At 42.0% G+C, this 17873-nt stretch overlaps 1 protein-coding gene and 1 long non-coding RNA gene across 3 annotated transcripts in view; both read left to right on the forward strand.

The window, feature by feature from the left end:
- The window catches only part of ATPAF1 (ATP synthase mitochondrial F1 complex assembly factor 1), a 28506-nt gene extending 16066 nt beyond the window's left edge, over nucleotides 1–12440 (forward strand). The window contains exons 7-9 of one of the 2 annotated variants that reach the window (XM_058717509.1): nucleotides 1047–1142; nucleotides 3061–3168; nucleotides 9595–12440. In XM_058717509.1, the coding sequence (XP_058573492.1) occupies nucleotides 1047–1142; nucleotides 3061–3168; nucleotides 9595–9789 (399 nt within the window). In that variant the 3' untranslated portion in view covers nucleotides 9790–12440. The remainder of the gene's footprint in view (nucleotides 1–1046; nucleotides 1143–3060; nucleotides 3169–9594) is intronic. The other variant, XM_058717510.1, reaches the window with a different exon arrangement.
- An 856-nt stretch (nucleotides 12441–13296) lies between these two features.
- Nucleotides 13297–16727, forward strand: LOC131504782 (uncharacterized). Its single transcript, XR_009258150.1, has 3 exons — nucleotides 13297–14998; nucleotides 16144–16244; nucleotides 16369–16727. It is a non-coding gene; the product is annotated as an uncharacterized LOC131504782 (long non-coding RNA).
- Nucleotides 16728–17873: the final 1146 nt, after the last annotated feature.

The following is a 17873-nucleotide window of genomic DNA, read 5'->3' on the forward strand; positions in this document are numbered from 1 at the left end:
CTCTCTCTCTCTCTCTTTCAAAAATAAATAAACATTAAAAAAAAGAAGGAATGAACTATTGATACATGCAAAAACATGGATAGATCACAGAACAATTACACAGAATGAAAGAAATCATACAAAAGAAGTATAGGTTATTTTGTTCCATTTTTACAAAATTCTAGAAAATGTACCCTGACCAGGAGTGACAGAAATCAAATCAGTTGCCTGTTAGCTAGGCACTGAGTTTATGTCATCTAATAAAAATAAAATAGAGCCTGAGTGGTTGGTCATAAGGGGACAGTTCGTGACTAACATGCATTGGACTGTTTTTACTTTGTTTTGTTCTGGCACCATTCTCTTTACCACTCATCCCCAATTCTAAACATTGTAAACCTAAAACTAATCATTTCTTTGTGTTTAGAACCATGCTCCAGTATCAGCCTCAAATGATAGAATAGAAAGCAATTGTAATAATTAGAACAAAAGTTAATTCAGCATTAGAAAGTTTACAAATTGAAAAACTCATATTATCAGTAGAAGAACAGATAAATTGTGATAAACTTCTAGAGTAGAATTTCATACAACAGTGAAAATTAATGAGTTAGAGTTTTATTTCTCAACATAGACAAATCTCAGAAGTATAGTGTGAAGTGAAAAAAGCAAGTTGCCAAGTGTACGTATAGTTTGGTGAGATTTAAATTTTTAAACATGCAACAGGTTTTTAAACATGTAATATTTCTTGTTTATGGATATGTGCATGCACTTTAAAGTATAAAAACCTCAAAGATAATGACAGACACCAAATGCAGGATAAATGTTACTCTGGAATGGGATTAGAATGGGTGACAGAGAAAGAATCCTTCAATTGGATCTCTAATGCTTTCATTCTTAGGTGGATTGGGAAGTATATGACTATTTGTTAGATTATCATTTATGAATTTTATAATTTAAAAAGTGTTTAAAGACCAAACAGTGAAGAAATGGAGCAAATGATATAAGTGGTTGGACGTAGAACAAATGATTTTATTTATTCATCTATATCCTTGTGTATTTATTTCCCATAGTTTCTATGTGCACTACCAAGAAGGGAAGGTTATGAGTTCTTTGTAGGACAATGGACAGGTACTGAACTCCACTTCACTGCACTTATAAATATTCAGGTAGGTGGCCTGTACTCATCCCCTAGAAGAAGGAGTCTTCCTTTGTGGAACTATGAGCCCTTGCTGAGGTTTGAGGACACAGTATCTACTAACTCCCAGCAGTATTTGCTTTGGTATTGATGAATTGTCATACTTTGTGTATCGGGCTAGCTGTCTAGACCCTAGTCAATACCTAGAAATTGGAAAAGACCCCAAAACGTATTTTCTGACTGCATCTGGTCTCTTGTGTCTCTTCCCCAGACCTCTATACCATTTGCTGCATGTGCCTCACTTAACAAACATGGGTGAACTATGATGGTTATCTTTTTAACCCTAAGGTAGATTCCATGTCTTGCTTGTGTTTTATTAACCAAGTCAGCACTTTCCAAGATGCTAGATGCATAGTTTCCATTCCATAGGTGTCGTTTTGTTTGCTTCCTTCCATCCTTTCTCTTTCTTTGTTTTATTCCCAAATATTAAATTAAGAAATTCAATCCAAAGCATTTGAAACTTTTAAAAAAGAAGTCAGTAGTTTAAATCAGATCATAACTAGGATTTATATTATATATTTGGAGGCCAAATCTGGCCCCCAAATCCACAAGCTTGTGTTATAATGGCTTTGAACACTGGGGAAAAAGTACAAGATAGAATAAGAGTTTCTTCATTTATGTATCCCATGTGATTATATGCTAAAATTGTATCATGTTTGTTAAAAAAAAACAAAGGCAGGGTGTGGCGGGGGGAGAGAAAAAGCAGAATGAGGGGGCAGACTTTACTTTTTTTTGTGGATGAATTAAAAATAATATTTATTGGGCACATACTATAATAGCCAACCCTTGATGTACTTACTATATGCCAGGTGTTTTATATACATCATGTTTTTTAATCCTCACAAATGTCCCATGAGATAGTTACTGTCATTATTTCTCTAGAGAGAAGAACATGAGCTCATGCTAGGAAGTTAGGAAGCTAATATAGATGAGTGTGGTAATAGGTGCCAGGGCTAGATTTGATTGACTCAAAACTCTGTGAACTGAACCATTATGCCACTGTGTTAGGGATGATGTTCAGACTTGGAGACCTGTGAGACAAGGTCCCTGCCCTCCTGAAGCTCTTAGACAAGTATAAGAAAAAAATCCAGAAACATAATTATGATCAAAATGATCAATATATTTGAAGTATATGGAGGGGAAACTGAGAGGCTGAACCCTAGCAATAGTTAGGTATTGATAGTTAGAAAGACTCTTGCTGAAATTTAGAGATGAAACCCAGAGATCTTTTTTAAATGTATAGTTGTTTCCTCCTGTACTATATGAAGGCTTTAACTTTGAACCCAGCCTCTGTTCCTAGTCTGGACTGAGGTCTGATAACCACTACCCTCTCCACTCTTCATGAAATTATGATGTTCCCATTCTTCTTTTCCCCCCTATCTCCCACTCAGATTATATTTTAAAACTGCACATTACAAATCTGGCCCATGTGCAAACTCTCCAGCTGTTTGCTGCAGCTTAAAAGAGCTCAGTCTTCAGAGCCAGCCAAGGGGAGTAGATTTCAACTGTGAAATGCACTAGTCCATAAAAGTGGCAATTACACAGGCATATTGCTTTCTTTAGAACTTGATTTGGTAGCTGCTTGTGCCGTTTTGTTTTTAAATATATGGCCATGATGAAGGATTCACTGCCTACTGTAAACATTTTCTGGGAAAAAAGCCAAACCCTTTTCAATTGAAGACACAAATAACACTGTGCAAACTGTCAGTTTCACGGTGCCTTGGCAAGCCTGACCCCCCCCCCCCACCCCCCCCCACTGGTCCTCTGACTCACTGGCCACCCAAGGGGCTGTTAAGAGCCCAAATTTCCTCCAGACTCTCTATTGCTCTGAAACTGCAGTTTTGTGTGGTGGTACCTTATTGAGCCTTGATAAGTGTTTGTCCTTACAGACCCGAGGGGATGCTGCAGCCAGCCAGTTGGTTTTATATCACTACCCTGAACTTAAGGAGGAAAAGGGCATAGTGCTGATGACAGCAGAAATGGATACCACATTTCTGGTAAGAATTAACTTTCATCTCTTTGGATTTACTTGGTGGCCCTGAAGGTACTATCCTTCTGCCAAAGATCATGAGAGGTAAAATTCCAGAGACCTACATGTACTTGTTTCTTACTTAAAGTTGGTCATAATTTTGTCTCGCAAGAGCTCCTCCAAGTTGAAGTTAGTGCAATCACTAACTCAATCACTTATTCACAATTTTGAAGTCCATAAGCTCTGAAAACAAGGTTTCCTCATAATTCATTTGGTCACAAAACCTTACCTGACTAGAACTTACTTGGTAGCTAAATCTTCATTTAAACTGATGTAAGGCCACTTATAGTCCTTATTAATCCCACTTGATGTAGAATAGTCATACATTTTACTAAGGAAATATTAATGTGTTTGATTATGGGGTGTTGCCTAATGTACCTATCGCCTTTATAGAATACAATAATTCTGACTCCAAAACACATCTGGCCCGAAGGGTTTCAAGTAAGAGAGTGTGGACAAGCAAATGGCTTCTTAAGTATAAGGAAGAGTTCAAAGTCTAGAATAGTTCTCAATCTCTTATCTTCCTGCACACTGTTCATGTGTACTACCTTCATCATACATAGTGATTTCTCTTCCTCCTTTTCCTGTAGAGCATCAACCATATGTCCATAGGTAATGATATCCATTGTGTTTGTTCTTTCTGTATATCCAGGGCCAGGAGCAGTTTTATGGTTCTTGTACAGCTGGTTTGTCTAGTCCTTGCTCATTTCTGTCTCTCTTATTTGGCAGGATTTAAGTTCAGGATGTCCTCAAGACAGTGGACACTTTAGTGCCTCTTCCCCCCCCCTCCCCCGCCAAGATTCATTACAGCACCCATTTATTTTTCCTCTCTCTCTTTACCAGCCACTTACAGAGAAGGAAAAAGTGAGGACACTCAGCTGGTATCTCATAGTAGCAGTAAGCCCCAAGTCTGGAACCAGAACTGGAACTCTTCTTCCCTATTATCCCTAAAACTGTTCAGTCCTATTTCTCCCATTCTTCTTTCCACCATCACACTCAACTGGCAGTCACCCAAAATCCTATCCAAGAGAATGGAGTTGCCATTAACTTAGATAAGATTTCAGGAAGAACAGATTTGAGAGGAAGATCTGGAGCTCAATTTTGGATATATTAAATCTGAGATAACTGTTAGATATCCAAGCAGTAGGCAGTAGAACTCCAGTGAGCCTGGAGTTCAGGGGGGAGGTCCAGGCTGGAGATATAAATATGGGAGTTGTCAGCAGGCAGATTATTATTTAAAACCATGAGACTGGGGGCACCTGGATGGCTCAGGCAGTTGCACATCCACCTCTTGATTTCGGCTCAGGTCATGATCTCATGGTCTGTGGGTTTGTGAGATTGAGGTGTGTGTGGAATTGTCTCCTCTCTCACAGTAAATAAGTAAACATTAAAAACAAAAACAAAACCATGAGACTGAATGAAATCACCAAGGAAGTAAATGAAGATAAAAAGAAAAGAGGTCTAAGAACTGAGCCTGGAGACATGAGGAAGCTTCAGCAAAGATTTAAAAGGAATAGTCAGTGAGATAGGAAAACTAAGATGGTAAAATGCCCTGAAAGCTAAGATGTAATGTCTCAAGGAATAGGGAGTGCTCAACTGGCCAAGTCTCACTTGCTGGTAGTGCAAATGAGATGAAGACTGAGAATTTACTAGATGTCACAACATGGAAGTCATTAGCGAGCTTTTTAAGGACAGTTTCAGAGGAGTGGTGGGACAAAAGCAACATTGGAGTGCATTTAAGAGAGAATGGGAAGAAAAATTACAAAGAGTAAGCATAAACAAGTCTTTTCAAGGATGGTTCTGTGAAGGGAAGGAGAGGATGAGACACCAGCTGGAGTGGGAGATGTGGGGACAACAATGTTTTTGTTTTAAATATGAGAGAAATAACATTATATTTATATGCAGGTGGAAAGATTCAGTAGAGAGGGAAATACTGATAATTCAGGAGAAAGAGGAGAGAATTGTTGAAGTATTTTTGAGTGGGCAAGTCTGGAAATGAGGGATTGATCTTTGCCAGAAATATCATAATAGGAGAGAAGCCAGAATATATACAGACACAAATACAGTTAAGTGGATAAAGGTGTGGGTGGTATCTTGAAGTTCTCTCTAGATTGCTTAGAAAGAAAGGTCATCAGCTGAGAGGGAAGATGGAAGAATAGGTGTTGGACAATTGAGTGGAAAAGAGAAAGTGAAATGGTTTTCCAGGACAGAGTTGGCAACCACGGCCTGTGGGCCAAATCCAATGCATTATCTGCTTTTAGAAGGGCCGTGAGTTAAAAATGTTTTCTATATCTTTACATGGTTGGAGGGGGAAGGAGCAGAACTAAAGAAGAGTAATATTTCATGGCCTATGAAAAGTGTTTGAAATTCAAATTTCAGTGTCTATAAATAAAGTTTTATTGGAACACAGCCATACTTATTATTTACATATTATCTATGGCTGCTTTAGGTCCACATCAGAGTTAAGTAGTTGCAACAGAGACTGTAGGGCCAGGAGAACCTCAGATACTAGCCATGTGTCCTTTTACAGAAAGTGTTTGTCAACATGTGGTCTAGGAGAATGGAAGAGAGACTGGCTGTGTGGGTACAGGCACAGAGAGAGGGCTGAGATTTGGATTTATCTGGGGTTATAGTTCAGCCAAGTGGTCTAATGAAGTATAAGAGACCGGGAAGTTAAAGGTGAGTGCAAAAGAATGATTATAATTACTGACTGTGGAATGCAAGCTGGCTAAAGAGGGAAGTGAAAACATACGGAAGGTTTAGAGACCATAAGAATTGTGAGTTCTGGTGGAGTTAAAAGATTTTTGAAGGTGGGAGTGAGCTTAAAAGATAGGAAAATATAGACCAACTGTGGATGTTTCAAATTGAGATTTGGAGGGGATATGGTTACTGCTAATGACAAGGTTTAAGATTTGACCACAGGAAGGAGGGAGTAACACAGAGACTTTCTTTTCTGGACTTTAGCAAAGCCCAGCATCTAACCATATTGAAAGTGTGGACTCTAGAGGTCACAGGAGGCCCTTCTGCTCTGGTATTTTTACCACCTCTCTCTGGTGGTCTCAAACTGCAGCACAGGCCTCATCAAGATTAAAATTTGCTTCCTGGCCTTATAGTATTGGACAGCATGCCAAACAATATACATTTGCCTCATAGAAATCAATGTGACTGAGTTTCTTACTCGCAGTACAGAACTAGACATGATAGAGTTTATTGTAGAGCCTGTGACTCCGAGATGGGAAATATAGAGATGTAATATGAATATATGATCCCTTGCTGCTCTTTCATGAATTTGCACTTTGGCATAGTACTTCCAAAAACAGTAAGGCAAATGAAGAGAAACATACAGAATTGAGAACTGATAACTTTAATGCCGAAATTTAGTAGAATATTTGAAAACCTTATTTGGTTCCACCTCTGTGTCAATAGATGATTTCATTGGAATGCAGTCAGTGCTAGGGTAGAGTACTGGGATGCTTATGCAGGGGGCGTTTGTTACCTGGCCCAGGAGGAGGAGGGAGATCCTAGATCCCTGGGCTGAATCTCAAAGATGAGCAGGAATTTAGCCAGATAAAAAGGGAGGTGAGGGAGAATGTTCCAGGCAAAGGGAATAGCAAAAGTACATGCTCGGAGGCATAAAATGACTGGAGGTATTACAGTTTGGTATCATATATGTGTGTGTGTGTGTGTGTGTGTGTGTGTATGTATATATATATATATATATATATATATCATATATATATATGATATATGATATATGATATATATATCATATATATATCATATATATACGATATATATGATATTTTTTATACATATATATATGATTTTTGATATAACTAATATATTAAAAGGAACATTTGGTGGGTTGTGTGTAGAGGTTTAGCTTTATCCTGAGAACATGGAAGTGTCATTAAAGGTTTTTGAACAGGGAGTGACCCATAAAAAGTTGGACATCAAGGCCAGTTACCTTAATTATTTGCTTCCTAAATATATTTTAGTTCTAGCCTAGTCAGTATGATCATTTAGAAGACAGTTACAATAGTGTTAGCAAGAGATAGGGAAGACCTGAAGTAGAGTAGTAAGGGTGATGGAGAGAGAGGGGCCCTAAAAGTAGATAGTAAAATGGACAGGATTTAGTAAGTTGATAGTATCTACGAAGATTGAAAGAAAGGGAAGAATCAGTCTATTTAATATACCTCCTTATTGAGCAACATAGGAATGAATGTGTTTATCTTCTTGGGTCCTAGAAAGGGAGACTATTGCTTCATATTGAGACCTAAGGCAGGGGGAGGGGGCTTTCCATAACCCTCTGTGAGAGACAAATACACATGTCTCCCATACTAGTGGTTAGAACCCTTTATCCAAACAAAATCTTATTATGTAAAATCTCTGATATAACAGCCAACACAGGTAAAGGGACCTGAGCCACCTCCACAGAGCCCCTAGCACTCTGCAGTGTGGACAGCACTGTTCTAAAATGAACACAGCTAAAACTACCCTTACCTCCACTATTCTGAGCCTTGAATTAAAGTTGATAATTGGAGGTCCCTATAGTTCATAGGACCAGAAAGTAGTGGTATCTGCCTCCAATTATGGCAGTGCATTTGCTTTAGAAATGGTTTACTCTTGAGGCATGTTTGAGTAGAGGAAAGGTAAAATTGATGAAGTAGTTGTCAGTCTTGACCAGTCTTAATTATCTTGCCCCACCAGAAACAGTATCAGGATGAAGTAGAGGGAGTACCAGTCTAGCAGGCCAGAGGACTGGTCCTGGCTCTGCCATTTGCTAGTCATATGACCTTGGACCCATCCCTGAACCTCATCTTCTTTTACCTCCTGGCCTATTAAATGAAGACTGGGTGATCTCTGAGGCTCCTTCCAGCTCTAAAATTCTATTAATTTGAAATACCCAGAGTTTTGGAAGAAGGCTTTTGATTGAAAATCCAGTCTCAGAGATTAGTCCCTGCCTGTGAGAAATGACCTGAAAGCCCCATGGGAGGGAATGGAGGTAAAGCAGCCTATGGTATTCATAAATCCATTTTCATCATTCTGTAGCTAGACATAGCACACTTTTGGCAGTTAGTTTTAGTGGGAATTTCCCACTATCTTTTGCAGTTGGGTTTTGGCCATATGAACACAGTGATGATGAGTAAGTGCCTCTGACCAGCTAGAACTAGAGGATTGCATAGGAAGCAAAAGTAATAGTTGTTTGAGGTAGTTCTTTTGTAAGGTTTTGAGAGTGTACCTTATGTCCTGACCCTATCTCTGTTACATAGAGTGAGTGTACCATTTCCCCACCGCTGAGCTTTAGAGAAGGTGGACCCTTCTCTTCCGTGGAGCTTTGCTGGTAGATTTGCATAGCAAATTATTCCAAAATTTAGTGGCTTAAAACAAAAAAATTTATTACCTCACAGTTTTTGTGGGTCAGGAATTCAGGAGCAGTACAATTGGATGGCTCTGGGCATAGAGTCTCTCATGAAGTTGCTGCCAGGATGTTGGCTCAGGCTGTAGTCATCTGAAAAGAAGGTTGATTGGGCTCAACGACCCACTTCCAACCCCATGGCATGGCTGTTGGCAAGAAGCCTCATTTCCTTGGCACATCGGCTTCTTCATAGGGCTACTTCAATGTCCTAATGACTTTGGCAACTGACTTTCCCCAGAGTAATTCAAGAGGGATAGCAAGACACAAGCTGCAGTGTCTTCTGTGACTTAGTAGAAGTCATTCTTCATTTCACCGTGGTCCATTTGGAAGAAGCAAGTCAGTACGTACAGCCTACACTCAAGGAAAGGGAAACTAGGCTCCCTCAAAGAAAAAAGTGTCTTAGAATTTGTGGACAAACTGTAGAACCACACAGCTGACTTTGGCACTAGTTTTCTGACTGAGGTGGTTTCAGGAACAATGTTTATTCAAGAGTATGTCTGGTTAGTCAAGAACTTAGTACTGACTCACAAACTGGTTCTTGGAGGTGGGTAACTATTGCTCTTTTTCCCTCCCTTGAGATATACCTAACAGTTACTGAGGAACTGAATGAAAAGGAACATTTTTGACATATTTGTTACTTTATTCAGCAAACATTGACCAGATGTGACCATGTGCAGGAATGTAGAGCAAGCACATACTTCGAGGAATTCATACTAGGGAAGACACAAAAAAAGCAAAAGAGGGAAAAAAAGGACATATAATTTAATATGATACATACTATGGTAGAGGTCAGCATGGTGTAATTTGGATGCACAGACAAGGGGCACCTAACAAAGACTTGGATGTCAAGGAGTCAGAGAAGCTTTCTGGAAGCAGTGACTCCTGGGTAAGGCCCCTCCACCTGCCACAGGACTCAGAGATAGAGCTTTATGGCCCTGTGCAGGGAAGGACCTCATTACTCTTTCTACCTTACAGAATGTTGCTGAGGCACAGTGCATTGCCAACCAAGTTCAGCTCTTCTATGCCACTGACCGGAAGGAGACCTACGAGTTAGTGGAGACCTTTAACTTCAGACCAAATGAATTCAAATATATGTCTGTCATCGCTGAATTGGAGCAAAGTGGACTTGGAGCAGAACTGAAATGTGCCCAGAACCAGGATAAGACTTAGAGCTGTAAGGATTGGCTTACAGCGTCTGCTCAGCCCTGGATAGTTTTCTAAAGCCCACCTGCCCCCTTGAACTTTTGGAGCTTAACAGGTATAAGGAGCAGTCTCTAATGAGTTGACCTGTGTGCTTATTGCAAGAAGTAGTCATGGAGGTGAGCCCTCTTACTTGATATTCAGGAATGAAGGTAGCAGACATTCTGAGAATTATCTGCCAGCGTATTTAAGCTTTCCTTTTTAAGTGTTTGAGGTCATAACCAGAGAGAGCTAAGGATCCACAGGATGGTTGATTTGACTTTACACAGTGTAATAGTGCTATGCACCGTACAGCTCCCAAATGATTAGTTCCTCATATGTATAAACTTGTGACAGGGTAATAAGCTTGACGACCTGCTGTAGTTAGACGTGGGCTTTGCATACTCTTCCTGTGTGCCCCTTGGCTGACCAAAGGCGTAGCCCAAATATCCTGTTTAGAATCTAGAACAACCAGATATTGCTATCAGGATTAAGACTTAATGTACATGTTCCCAGAGTTGCCTTTAGTGTAGCTGGTTTGGAGGGTCTTGTAGATTTCAGGTGTAGTTAAATACACCAGTATGGTGCCTGCGTACTGTTAAACCATAGTTTGTGGTACCTCCTCCTCTAGAAGCTGTGTATTTGGAGGGGGGGAGTCAGTACAGTGTCAACAAATCAACACTTCTGTAAGGAAAGGATTGATCCAGATTTGCATGTTTTGCTTTGTTTGTTTTAAACAACTCTAAACCATGCCAGTATTAAATGAAAAAGTAGGTGGAAGCAAATGTTCCCAGATTGGGTGTGGGGAAAATGTAGCAATAAAATAAAGTCTGGCTTACAGTCTTTTTACACTAAACAGTGAAATCTAACCTCTGTGCTGCCCTTGGTGTCAGTGTGAATCAGTGGACTGATCAAAACCTATCTTTGGACTCAGCAGTTGCTTGAAACGCCAAATACAAGAAAGGAGCTCTCCAGCGCTGAAAACTCACATTTGGTTTGTAGTGTCATTGTTGTGGCTCCCAGCTCAGTGATAGAAGAGGGTGGTGGTTACATACCAGCCTTCTGAATCTGAGGTACCAGAGCCCCCCCCCCCCCAGTATTGTCATCGACCCCCTTTATTATGCCTTTCCTTTTCCTGATCTTATGTGCTCCAACTTTGCCGCTCCTGCCTGCGGTTTGCCTGTGTGACACTGAATTGGTAAGTGAGAATGTAACCAGGAGTTTTAGACTGTGTGTGTATATGTTCTTTATTATGGAAGATTGTTTATAGGTTGGGCCTGTCTCTAAGCTCTTGAGATGGGATTGGTCTTTCCATTGTTTTCTGAGCTGTGTCTGTTTTGTTGTACTTCTGAGTCTGTGTGTAGAAAGAGATCGTGTGTATTTAAGCTGAAAAAGCTGCTAGCCTTTCACAGTTTCTCTAAAGGTTGAGCTCTTTCCTAATGCAAATTCTGGATCTGCCTCTGTTCTGACAGTTCATTTTTTGAGAAACTTGAGTCTGGATGTTTCAAGTCCCAGGAATTTTTGACATCAGGTTGGAGTTGCTTTCATGGGTATCCAGCGATGTGTGCTTTTCCCTCTGGATGGACCCACTTCTTGGCCATAGTACATTTTTATAACACCTCCACCAGAGTGTGAGAAGAAATAAGATGATGGGAGAAGAAATAATTAATTGGCTGCTCGTTCCTCCCAGCTTTGCTCTATATCCCCACTTGCCAGCAAAGAATGTATACATGGACAGTTATATTGGACATGGTCAAAATGCCATCTGGCTGTTCTTTATAACTTACCTGGCAAGATCTGGCAAAGAACCAAAAGAAAATTGTGACAGTCAGTAAATTTGTACCCTGGTGTGACATGATGTTACGGGAAGTGGACGAGTTTTAGAGTTAAGTGAATCTGGGCTCAGATGTCGTGTTGGGATTCATTAGCTCTGTAATGTTGAACAAATTATCTAAAGCCTTTGATTCTATTTCTCCATCTGTAAAATGTGGACCATAATAATATCTACCTCATAGGATTACTGTGAGAATTTAAACAGACTTACACGTAGACTACAGTAGAGCTTCATAAATGTCAATACCACTCTTTTCTCCTCCCCCTCCTGTCATTAAAGATCAAATCGGTGTTTCAGATGCGGAGATCATTCTTCATTCTGGTGTAAAGAGCAAACCTTATCTCACAAGTTCTCAAACTTTAAGTTGCAGTAGAATTACCTAGAGCACTTTAAAATGCAGATTCTCAGGTCCCCCACCCTGCTGAATCATAATCTTTTCAGAAGGTGCTGGGAATCTGCGTTTAAGATGTGCTCCAGATGACTGGGATGTAGGTAATTCACCAGTCACACTTTGAGAACCACTGCCTTATCTGTTCGTCACAAAAAAAACCCTCCCATTAGCCAGATCTTTCTTTCCTACGGACATTAACCTTAGGATTGGTTCCTTTGCTCTTGCCTCCCATAGTGGTCTCCCTTTCTGTACTTTAAAGTATAATTATTTATGTATGTATCTTTTTTTCCCCACTAGACTGTGAGCTCCTTGAGGGCCAGAGTTTATCTCCATTCCCAGTGCCAAGGACATGGCCTGGAACATAGATGATACTGAGTTGTTTGTTGAATAAATAAATAACATGGATTTTAGCCAAAACATGATCTTGTATGTGTACCTATATTTAAATACTCTGAATTTAAGTGAATCTCTCCACATCCACAGATTGGAACTTACTGAGTAGTAATATCTGCAAACCAAGAGGCCAGCTTCTACACAGTGTCTGTATCTCACCAGTCCACTGGCATTACCACAGTGGGCTGTCTGCCCAGGACAATTCAGCAGGCACTCACAGAGCGCTTACTCCAACCGCCAGGTAGGAAGATGAGTAGGATGGTCCCTGCCCTCAAGCTCTGTTCTGGCCGCAGCCTGAGTCTCTTTTCCCTCTGCCATTGTGCTTCACATCTGGCACCTGGTCTTAGTTCTTCTGCTTCTTTCTTCAACCAGTTTGGAAGCAGGAACCACATGTTCTGTTTTTTGTAGTCTCTACAACCCTGACCTTATTCAGTCTTGGAGGAGATGTATAAATGCCCACCCCCAGTCATTTAATTTAGCATTGATTCAGCATCCGTTAATATTTCTTGAGCACCTATTGTATGCCAAGCACAGTTCTAGGAAACTGGGGAATACAACAGACAAGATAAATAAGGCCCCTGTTTTTATGGAGCTTATCTCCTTGTGGAGAAGACAAATGAATAAACCAGTAAGATTATTTCAAATACTGGTAGTGCTATGAAAATTAAAAAAAAAACAAAATAGTGTGCTAGAATGTGGAGTGGAGGAAGTAACTTAGTGGTCAGGAGAGCCCAATCAGCAGAGGTGGTAGTTGATACATGAGTTGAGGATAAGTCCCAGGTAGAGAGAACAGCAAGTGCTGAGGACTTGAAGCAGGGTCAAGCTAAGCATGAGTGTTTCTGGGTGCAGTATATAGGCTCATTCCCTCGAGGAGCTCACAGTTCAGCAAGTGAGACACTGACATGAACAACTATAATATAAGGCCAGTGCCATCTCAGAAGAGGGGCAAGGAAGGCTAAAGAACACTGCTGGGTACTGTGGGGATGCACATCTTGCCAGATCATGGCACCCACCATGAAGCACTTATGCTTGTAATAGAGAATAAGAGGTAGACGATATCAAGGTCTCAAAGAGTATGTGCTCCATACAGAGAGGCCCGATGAGTTCAGAGCTGACCTCACAATATATACACGTTAGCAGTAACCACTAGCATAGATGACTGGAGGCTCACCACGTGCCAGGCGCTGTGTAAGCCCTCTGCATGGATTATCTCAATCCTCACAACCCTGTGAGGACAGCAGGAGCCTGCTAGTTGGTGAGATGCTCTGCTGCTCTCTACACCAACCCTGTCCTCCCCTACTTCCAGCTCAGATAAGATGGCAGCCTCCCAGTTACCCCTAACCCCAGCTCCAGCAGCCAGCTCAGGCCCTGGAAAGTCATGGGTGGCTCTTGAATCAGCCCTTGCTCTGAGACACAGGTATGCCAATCTTCCTGCTGTCAACTAAAGAACAAAATGCATGCGTTAAACATTTCTGATTTCTCCAAACTTTATTTCAAAAGGCTTCGTGTTCTAAGGAGAACTTGCTTTGTGCTGCATGGAACACTCTGGTCTTGGCAATTCTAATGTGGCACGGTGGTGGCAGCATTTTTGTCCCTGTTCTGCTGAAGGAGAGGCTCAGGGCACAGAAAGGGAAGAGGTGGCTTAAAGGTCATTGCCTGCATCAGGAGCCAAGCCAGGAATAGAAAGTGACTGTCCAGGTCCCAGACTAAATGGTGTCGTTGGTAACGTCCACTGAGCAGGCTCATATCCCTCACATTCACAGGGCTACCTCTGAACTCTCTGGACCTCAGGAACTAGAAGGGCTGCAAGAAAAATTGGTTTGAAGCATTAATGAAGCCTCCCGGGCTCCCTAGAGCTTTCAGAACCAAGGCCCTTTGGATCAGCTCACAGGACACAGGAGCTTCAGGATCTGGTCAACTTCTCCAGGCTCATCTTGTGCTGGATCCCCACCCACTGCCTTAGCTCCAGACATTCTGGATGACCAGCAGTTCCTTGAATACACTGTGCTCTTCTTACCACTGTTCTGGTCTTTTTAGATACTTTTGCCTGCCTCAACTGCCCATTTCCCCTTCATCAAGTTAATTTGTCTATGTCTTTCAAAACTCCACTTAAGCATCCAGAGCCTTCCCTGACATCTGCCCCCCTCCCTGCTGCCCATTATGTGCTCCTCTGTGACTCCCCGGCATTTTGTGCTCCACATTTACAAGGCTGTCTCTCCCATAGACTGGATGCTTTTCGGAGACAGGGATCACATCTTATTGGACATTATCTTCCCATGAAGCCTAGCACAGAGAGAGAAAATACCCAGCGAATGTTGAATAAATTCCTCTTGGATGACTGCTCAGCTCAGACCACCTGTGTCTATAAACATCCCTTGCACAATGAGATCTAGCCCTGGCAAACACACTGTGATTATGTCCCAGCCCCAGGCAGCGGGCATTTTGCTTGCTCTTATTATGGACGCTGCACATAGAAAACAAAACCATGGGGCCATCAGAGGAGGCATCCAGCCTCAGGGTATGTAAGCAGGAAGAACTGAGAGACAATGTCCAAACTTTTGGAGCAAGACAATTATTTTAAGGTACCAGCACAGCATGTTCAAGCTCCTGTCTTGGCTTACCAAATTTTATTTATTTATTTTTAATGTTTTTATTTATTTTTGAGACAGAGAGAAACAGAGCATGAGCAGGGGAGGGGCAGAGAGAGGGGGAGACACAGAATCTGAAGCAGGCTCCAGGCTCTGAGTTGTCAGCACAGAGCCCGATGCGGGGCTCGAACTCACAGAGTGTGAGATCATGACCTGAGCTGAAGTCGGATGCTTAACTGACTGCCACCCAGGCACCCCAAGGCTTACCAAATTTTAACATTAAAAACAATCTTAGCCTGGGGTACCTTGGGGTAGCCTGGGGTACCTCAGTCAGTTAAGCTCCCAACATTTGGTTTCCACTCAGGTCATGATCTTAGGTTTGTGGGATTGAGTCCCACGTCGGGCTCTATGCTGACAGCACAGAGCCTGCTTGGGATTCCCTCTCCCCTCTCTGCCCCTCCCCTTCTCGCTCTCTCAAAATAAACATAAAAATAAATAAATAAAAGGATCTTAGGGGTGCCAGGATGGCTCATTCAGTTGAGCATGTGACTTTTGATACTGGCTCAGGTCATGATTTCAAGGTTTGTGGGATCAAGCCCCACATCAGGCTCTGGACTGAGAGCATGGAGTCTGCTTGGGATTCTGCCTCTCCCTCTCTCTCCCTCTCTCTCTCTCTCAAAATAAAAAAAGAAAAGAAATTAATTAAAAGGATCTTAGAGGGGCACCTGGGTGACTCAGTTGGTTAAGCATCTGCCTCATGCTCTCAGCTCAGGTCTTGATCTCAGGGTTGTGAGTTCAAGCCCTGCATTGGCCTTCAGGCTGGGCATGGAGCCTAAGATAGATAGATAATTGGTAGACAGATGAGAGAGAGTGAGAGAGAGAGAGAGAGAGAGAGAGAGAGAGAGAGGATCTTAGAGACTGTCCAGTTGTTAGTTTTCAACTGTGCTTCAGGAAATGCCAACAGTTCCTTAGAGGTGGGAATCCTGGGAGCCTGGTCCTTACCCCAAACTCAACCTGAGAAGCAGTGTTGTATTTACTGGACTTCGCCTAAGCTGTCATTTGAAGAAACAGTTCCCAAGAAAGGCTGAAAAACCGTGGTCTAGTTTAACCTTCCGCCATGACGGCAACTCTCTCTACAGCATCTCCTAGCCACTGGGCAACTGTTAGAAAACTTCCAGGGTCTGGGAGCTGTCCACCCTGCTAGCTGACGTTAGCCCTGCTGAAACAGCTCTGAGTGATGGTAAGTTCTTCCCCAACCAGCACTGAGACCTAGCCATCCCTCACTCCTGTCATCCTGCTGGGCTTCTTTCTGCCCACCATAGCTGAGCCTCCCAGCAAATTCTGTTCACTTTTCTACCTCATAGCCTCTCCTGCTGGGATATGACAACAGCTCTCAAGTTGCCTGGCACCCTCTGCTGCAGATTAAGCTGCCTTCTGTCTTTCCTGAGATGACTGAAAACCCTAGCCCCTGCTTATGGAAAGACTGCCTCACCACTGGGGCCTGGAGCTGAGCCTAAGGTCACCTACTGGGATGACCAGAGTGGATTTAGGGTGACGGTCCTTCAGGAGTTGTCATGGCCCACCTGGCAGTCATCTCCTCACACTGCCACTCACTGAGGTCACCTTAGTAACCCCTCCACCTTGCCCTTTTCTCACGTCCCCACTCCCACCCTCGACTATCTCCCCACAATCAGCTGTCAAACATGGCTCTTCCTACCTGGAACTCTTGACTTCGAGGCTTCTACACGTATCCTGATTTCATGTCACCTGGCTGGTTTCCATCACAGTGTTCCCATCACATCTTGACTTGAACCTTGACTCTTGCCCAGAAGTTGTCTCCCTCTCAACAGATGTGATACTCACTTTTCCTCAGCCTTCTATATCTGCCATGGCAGTTATCAGAGATAAGTGGTACCCCCTCAAGCATTTCATTTAACCACTGCCCCCCCCCAAAAAAAAAAAAAAAACCCTTGCCTTGGTTTGAAACATCACTGCTGCATCATTTGGACTCTTGGGATCCACTGTGATCCCCAGATTACTTTTGCTAGTTGTTATGGGGAGACAGCATCATAGATGTTAAGAATTAGGTGTAAATTAGAATCCCAGGTCTGCCTTTGGACAAGTTACCCAACTTCTCTGAGTCTTTGTATTCTCATCTGTAAATTAAAAAAAAAAAAAAAAAGTCTTATCTCAAAAGGAAAGGATTAAATGAGATAGCATATGTAGAGTGTTTAGCTCTATGCTTCACACATAATAAAAGTGCAGCAAAATCATAGCTGCTAGATTAAATACTTCATTTTTTCAAGGCAGACATCTCCACATGGAGGAGGTGGGATCTTCCACTTTTAGAACACAGATCTACTTCTAGAATATGGACCTACTTCTAAACACAAGTTTCTATTGTGCTATTTTTCCTGCACTATGTTTTCATTTCAAGAAATTCTTTTCTATGAATATAAAGAGACTTGAGCAATAGTTATCAGGTCAGAGAGCATGGCAGTAGGAATTTGGGGCTCTCAAGGCTGGATTCACAAACTGGCTGGTAGGAGCCAGGAGGGGAAGACTGGGTTAAGCCCAGACCAAAGTATACAGGTTGGAATGAGCACTATTTATCTGTCCTGATGATCAGTGCCCATACCTAGGACAGGGGAGAGAGTGGTAGGGGCAGGCAAATAAATCCAGCACCTAGGAGCTGACATCTGGGTCAGGAGCCAGTTGACACTTGGAGTTTCAGGCCAAGGTGTGGGGCCTGCCTGATTATTTGTAGATGGCTTATCGGAGACCAAATTCTTCCAGATTATAGAACTCTGCTTACTTAGCTCATTAGATTTAACAGTTTGACAGCTTTTAAGAGGCCTAAAGCGTATAA

Source organism: Neofelis nebulosa, chromosome 2 (genome assembly GCF_028018385.1).
Source record: "Neofelis nebulosa isolate mNeoNeb1 chromosome 2, mNeoNeb1.pri, whole genome shotgun sequence".
NCBI classification, from domain to species: Eukaryota; Metazoa; Chordata; class Mammalia; order Carnivora; family Felidae; genus Neofelis; species Neofelis nebulosa.